The 6,964-nt window shown below is 61.5% G+C and overlaps 1 protein-coding gene across 1 annotated transcript in view; it reads right to left on the reverse strand.

Moving 5' to 3' along the window:
• LOC103249238 (SH3 and multiple ankyrin repeat domains protein 2-like) overlaps positions 1-6,964 on the reverse strand; it is a gene marked incomplete at its 3' end in the record, with an annotated part of 146,971 nt that overhangs the window by 132,705 nt on the left and 7,302 nt on the right. The window contains exon 3 of the mRNA XM_021707468.1: positions 1,823-1,936. Coding sequence (XP_021563143.1) covers positions 1,823-1,936 — 114 coding nt within the window. The remainder of the gene's footprint in view (positions 1-1,822; positions 1,937-6,964) is intronic.

The raw sequence follows: 6,964 nt of genomic DNA on the forward strand, positions 1-6,964 counted from the left end.
CCCCCGGGGGCCCCCCCCCGCCCGCCTGCCCCGTGGGTGGGGGGGACATGACCGGGGGAGAGGTAGTCACACGTCCTTAACCAGGGCAGAGGAGACACTGCTGGTGGGTGGGCAGGTAGGACGCCAGCAGAGGGGGGGAGGGCTCCCAGTGCCCTGGCTTTTCCTGTCCACTCGCCGGGAGGCCGCTATTCCCTGGCAGATGGAGTGAGCCAAAAGGCCAAACGATCCCCCACACGGTCCTCCCTGGCTGCCCTCCCCAGGTGTGGCACAGCCCTCCATGCTGCGCCCCGCATGCCTGAGAACGCAGACCCAGGGGCTCTGGAGGGACAGGGAGGAGGGCGGGCAGCTCAGGAAGAGGGGCCACGTTCCCAGGTCAGGAGTCCCGGAGGACGGGGAGGGCGGCAGCCTCGCGCGGTCTAGAGCCCCTGGCGGGAGGCCAGTCGAAGTCCCAGGTCTTTCCCTTCTCAGACAAGAGGGGCTGGACAGCCGGCCGGCAAGGCAGGTGGGTGTGAACTCAGACGGACAAGCGCCGATGGGGCCTGGGGTCCGGCCTGCGCCAGGGGTCAGCGCCCTCATCACATCCAGGACACACGCGTCCTGCTGACCTCTATCCCCCCAGCCTTCCCACCCTGAGCTCCCCTTCCAAGGCTAAGCTCGGACGTGTCTTCCCTCGACACCCCACAGTCCCGCCTGGTGCCTGAGCCTCAGCAGAGACTGGAAAGCAGAGAAGCTGCTGCACGAACCGCCGACACCCCCTTGGAGCCAAGATCTCAGGCAGAAACCCCGCTGAGGCCCAGCGGCGCCTTGGCCTGGCCGCCCAGGGCCGCCGCGGGAGACACGTGCGTCGAGGCCTTGGCTGGCCTGGGCTGAACTGATAGGGGACAGGGGCTACCTGGCCAGCACCCGGACCGGGAACCCCAAACACGGGATGAGGACTCGTCCGGTCACAGCTCAGCGGCCACTGGGTCCCCGCCAGGAGACATGGAAAGGCAGCGACCCACTGCAGGTCTGGGATTCTACCAACACCCAGGCACCGCTCACACGTGGCCCGGCTTCCTCCGACAAGACACGCAAGGCTCCGCACTCCCGACTCTCACACAGACACGGGCACGCGTATTCCGGGCGCCGTTTTACATAAGTGGTCTGCTCTTCATGTTTTAATCAATGCAATCTTTTGGCAATCAATTCTGAAAAGATTTTCAGCAAGAGCTATATGGGGACGTTCTGAGAGAGGCTGGGATGGCTTCCCATGGCGAACACCGAACTCTTTCGAGCAGTTTCCTGGAGGCGTTTGCCGTGTGGTTCTTGGAGGGGGCATGGGAGCAGCCCGCCCGCACACGGGAAGCTGCCTGCTTCATGCCATCGGGAAAGAAACGCAATCGCCCCTCCCCGCCCCGCCGCCAAGGTCTTTCTCTGACGGCTGGAACATACGGTCCAAGTTTTCTGGGACGTGGACTGAGCAGCCTTTTAACTAAAAACTTCCACACCATCTTGTAAGGAATTTCTGGTTTGGACAAAGCCCAGCGCGATGCCATCAGCCAATGTGTGTTCAAAGATCTAGAGAAGCCCTGGGATTTGCAATTCATCCATCCTTTCTCTGCAGCGCGACAGCCAAGGCCCGCCACGCACGGCAGCGCTCGTGGACCGTGCCGACCCCAGGCCCGAGAGGGGCCAGAAACCGCACATGGGCAGCCACAGGTAGATAACCACAGGTGGGCATCCACGGGAGGGCGGCCACCGGAGGGCAGCCACAGGTAGGTGGCCACGGGGGGTGGCCACGGGAGGGCGGCCACGGATGGGAGGCCACGGGGGCCTGCCTTACCTGCCTGGCTGTCCTTGGGCTTGCACTGGACCTCCTCCACGCAGTCAGCCGGAAACCACCCAATGTGGCCGCGGGCGCTGCCTTCCCAGAAGCCCCCTTCACCGATGCTCAGAACTAGAGAAAACAGAGAGGAAGGAGCGTCAGCGGGGGGATGCAGAGGGCGAGTGGGTGGGGGAGTGGTTTGGGGCAGGAGCGTCCGTGGTTCTGTTTGCCCACGGGCCATGCCCGCTTCAGCTGTGGACAAGAGGGCCCTTCGGAGGGCACGGCGCCAAGCGGTGTAGCCAGTCACGTGACACTATCTCAACTTGCCATGGGAAGGGCTAGGAGGAAGGACTCCCCATCAGCACCCGTACCCAGGAGCCCTGGCTGCGGGCGTGCTGGCTGATTCATCAAGAATCCAGGAATGAGGACCAGGAATTCCTCTCTGATCGGGTTTGAAAGAAGCCCGTCCCCTGGAGACAGAAGGGATGGCGGCCCCACGGCGGCCTTATCCCGGGGACTATAGTACATGGACAGACACGGCCACCCCAGCCTGAGGAGTGGATTGCATCTGAGTCCAGTCTTAGCCTGCCCTGCCCAGGCCACGTGCTGGGCGCACAGTAGGTCCACCATGAACACCGGCAGGAACAATAATGCACATTTGTCTTTAAACAGCTGCTAAGCGAGGGTGAGAGACACAAGCCTGAGCCACGGGCCCGCGGGGAGCGTCACAAGGACCCCACTGGTCCCCCATGGCCCCACCGAGGCAAATCTTTCTGTTGAGAGAGCAAAGCTTGCCGGAGGAGGCAGGGTAAGGAAACCCACGTGCCTCTGGGCCCTGGTGCTGGCCTGGAGGCCCCAACACCCCCGCTCCCTCCGCGAGTGGCCATGAGACCGGCCGGGATATCAATATCCCCCTTCACATCTTCATCTGCTTTTCAACCCCATGGGAACCTGCTGCCAGAAGAGGGGTCAGGGCACAACAAGCGCGTTCCTTATCCTCATTTTCCTCTCAAAGGCCAGGCAGAGAAGTGCTTGAGCCCCCGATTTTTGAAGGTTAATGGAACTGAAAAGCCCGCTCTCCAAGCTCCTGCCTCCTCGTCGGAAGGAATGACCTAACTGAAACAGACAGGCGACGTCCCACGTGACCAGTCCGATCACAACCGCTGGGAGCAATTTCCTACACAAGTCAAAGCTGGCCCGGGGAACGCCTCAGCCCCGCTGGTCGGCCGGCAGGGACACCGAGGCTCCTGGCGGAATCCTGGTCCGAGAGGGTCACCACGGAGCACGGCCAGGGGAGCCAGGCCCCTGCCCCTGTGCTGTCCGGGCTGACGCCCCTGAGACACCCGGGTGGCCGTGAGCAGGACACTCTGCGCCGTTAGACGGGCTGCCGGAGGAGGGAATTGTGTGGGGGCGAGACGGGCCCCTTCCCCGACGCACGCTCTGCCATCTTTCCCACGCGACGCTTGGGGGGACGTCTCCCTCGCTCCACGCCTCAGATTCTCCACTCATCAGAGCACGCCGAGACTACCTCGCCCATAAGCGTGGCTGTGTGCAAGGCCGGGGGGCGGTGGACCCACCTGGAATGGCGGCGGCTTGTCACGGCTGGCTGCTTCCTTCCTGGCTCCCCTCTCTGGGAGAATAACGCATTCTAGCCCCATCTTCAATGTCTACCAAGTACACGCTTCTGGGGTATTGTGACTGTGAGAACATACGCGGGGCTGCTTGCGGCTGCCTGGAGTGCGCAGAGGGGTTCGCATGACAAAGCAGGGGGGTGTGGGGGAGGAGAGAAACAGTAAAGTCTGCACAGGCACCCGGTGTGGGGGAAGATGGGGGGAGGGGTCGGGGTCCACTTCGGGGTCTCTGGCGGCACACGTGGTGGCTGGTGGTTCTCTTGAGAGAGGTGAGAGCCAAGAGGGTGAGCAAGCCGGATGTTGGGGCCCTGTCCTGAAGGTCACACGCTTTCGGTAGGTCCCGCATGTTTGGGTTTTTTGCCTGCACGCCTTCTCCAGGGCAGGCTTGAGGGCTTCCCGGACGGGGCGTCGTGTGCAGGTGATACCTGATACCGAGAGGTGCTCCTGATACCAAGAGCAGGAGGTTTGGACCCCGTCATTTGCTGATTCAACACGTCCAGGGAGGAGGCAGGGAGGGCAGAGGGAGCCGGGACCCAGAGGACTCACGGCTGGAAGGCTGAGGGGCCCTGGGTTGTCTGGGGCTCTCTGCGGCCTGGCCTTCTCCATGGGGACAGAGGCAGCTGGACCGGGTGAGCTCTGGAGTCCTGCTTTACCCCAGGGTATCTGAGGGGGCCTGGGGCTGTAGCCCCCGACTGGCAAGGGAGCCATGTTCATGGAGGACTCGCCCTCCTGCAAAGGAGCGAGGAGACCTGTCCTAGCTGCCCCAGGAGGCAGGAGGAGGACCAGGGAGGCAGGAAGGGGGACTCGGAGGTCAACACGGGTCTCAGAGACTCAGGGGAAGCTCTGGGGAAGGCGTTGGCATTTCGAGCGGCTGAAGGGAGGATGGGGGAAGGATCCCACCCTGGGCGGCCCTGCTGGGCGAGGGGCCCAGACAGCAGGATGCGATCAGGGACCTGGGACCCTGCGAGAGGGAAGGGCCGTTCTCAACGCCGCCGTGTCTGTTCTCACAGAGACGGAGCTGCCAGGCGCTAACAAGGAACAGCGGACACGCCCCCAACACGCTCCCCAAGGCCACAGCGGAGAAAGGGGGCTGGAAAGGGTCAGCCCCGCTGTCCACACTGCGGCCCCCACAGTGGGCCACGCTCCACCAAAGACGCACAGGCGCTCTTCCGACCTGGAAAATGACACAAACTCCCGGTGCCACGGGACCCAGGCGGAGGGCACATCCAGCTTTCCGCGATGCTCTGCCCCTCCCCGCCTCCCCTGCCCACCTGCCACTGAGAGTGGGGAGAGGACCACAGTCCTACCCTGCCCCCGGTTCCCTTGTGTGGCCATCTTCCATTTGAAGCCACGCGGCACTTTCTTGCATAGACGCCTCCTGTTTAAATGTCCCCAGGATTTGGGCGGACCGGGGACCGTGCTGGGCACTGGGCTCCCAAAAGGCAGACCTCCTGCACGCCCACCCCCACACCTGCAGAGCTGAAATCGGCAAGGACAGGGCCTGGGAATCTGAATATTTCACAAGCTCCCAGGGGATGCTGCAGTGCTCGGGGTGGCGACGGATCGTGGACCCCCGTGGGCTGGGACCGTGTCTTATTCCTGCACGGAGTCACGCTGGGCTCTGTCCATTCTGCTCTTTTGTGCCCACTGTCCTCGGTCCCCCGGGCCAACTCACCCATGCCAACTCTAGTGCCTGCTTTTCCCTTACTTTTCAGCGCTCTGTTCGGATGTCATCTGGCTGGGGAGCTGTGGGCTGTGTGGGGGTCTCGACCCCTCCCAGTCCCGGCATTTACAGGGCTGTGTCATGGCCTCGATTGTCACCAGAAGGGGGGCTCCTAGCAGGACGGTCGCTGCTGCCTCAGGCCCCGTACAGGGCCGGCCGCCCATTGGGCTTCGACGTGTATCTGTTCAATAAACGAGCCCCAGAGATGGCCACACTCGCCTGCAGAGGCCGGAGTGGCCTGGACCCAAAGGCAGAGGAGGCATGGTGGGGCAGGGGATGGGCGCCGTCGGAACAGAGGAAAAGCAGGATGGACGCCGGAGGAGGGGAGGGAGCACACAGGGCCCAGCATACATTCTGCAGCTTGGACAGCTCAGGCAGGCGTCCAGTCAGGCATCCATTCACTCCTCTGCCACCCACCCTTCTGCACACACACCCACTCGTTCTTCCAGCCAGCCAGCCGCTCGCCCATCCACCCTCAGCCTGACCACCCTTCCAGTGCTTCATCTCATCTGCCGACTCTCCCATCTGCCCGTCCACCCACCCGTCCATCCATCCATCTCTGTTTATCCATCTCAGGCACCCGTCCACCCATCTATCTAACCATCCATCCATCGACTCATCCATTCAACCATCTCATCTGCCGACTCTCCCATCTGCCCGTCCACCCACCCGTCTATCCATCCATCTCTGTTTATCCATCTCAGGCACCTGTCCACCCATCCATCTAACCATCCATCGACTCATCCATTCAACCATCTGCCAATCCATCCACACCTCCATCCATCTGCCATCTATGCATCCGTCTGTCCATCCATCCAACCACTCAATCACTACCCATCCTCCATCCACCCATCGATACATCCATCCACCTCTCCATCGATCCTTCTTCCAACCATCCATCCACCATCTATTCATCCGCCCACCACCCCTCCAGCCCTTTTATCCCTCCAACCACCCACCCACCATCCATCCATTCATCTATTTCAACTACCCACCCATCCACCTGCCTGCCATCCATCCACCCATCCATCCACCCATCCATCGATCCTTCCTTCCCCTTCCTGCCGTCCATCTATCCATCCACCATCCATCCATCACCTATCCCATCACAAGCACCATGCCAGATGCTAGAGAAACATACAAGAATAAGATACAATCCTGGCCTGCAAGGGGTTTACAATCTGTCACAGTCAGGAACACTTTTCCAAGTCACCTGAGTGGCTTTAGGATTCGGATTCCTGGGCCCTATCCTCCCAATTCTGCAGATCTGAAGACAGGCAGGCAGGGGGTCTGCATGTTTACCAGGACGCCCATCTGGCTCCGATGCAAAGACTTCAGAAACAACGCTGAGAAAGTGCTCCCTCAGCACACATCTTGGAGAGGAGCCTCTGGCTCGGGGCACCTGGCTACTGCAGAAAGAGCTATCAGGGGTGGAAGACCATGCCAGGCATGGCAAGGGACAAGCAGAGTCCTTGAATTCAGGAGGGAAGAGGGTCATCCGGGTAATCAGAACATGTCTCATTCCAGGAGAACCACGCTTGGGGCATGCTTTCTCGGGTGCAAGGTGCCCCAGCGTCTTCTGAGAATATCACCCCCACCTCATGGGGCTGGGAAGGGAAGATGTGAATATAAGAAGATGCTCAGCCTGTCATCCCAGCACTTTGGGAGGCCGAAGCAAGTGGATGGCCTGAGCCTGCAGGTTCAAGACCAGCCCGAGCCACTTGGCAAGACCTCGTCTCTACTATGAATCAAAAAATTAGCTGGGCATGGTAGCGCATGCCTGTAGTTCCGGCTACTTGGAAGGCT

The sequence above is a fragment of the Carlito syrichta genome, unplaced genomic scaffold (genome assembly GCF_000164805.1).
Source record: "Carlito syrichta isolate Samal-C Ts95f unplaced genomic scaffold, Tarsius_syrichta-2.0.1 Scaffold118030, whole genome shotgun sequence".
Lineage (NCBI taxonomy): Eukaryota > Metazoa > Chordata > Mammalia > Primates > Tarsiidae > Carlito > Carlito syrichta.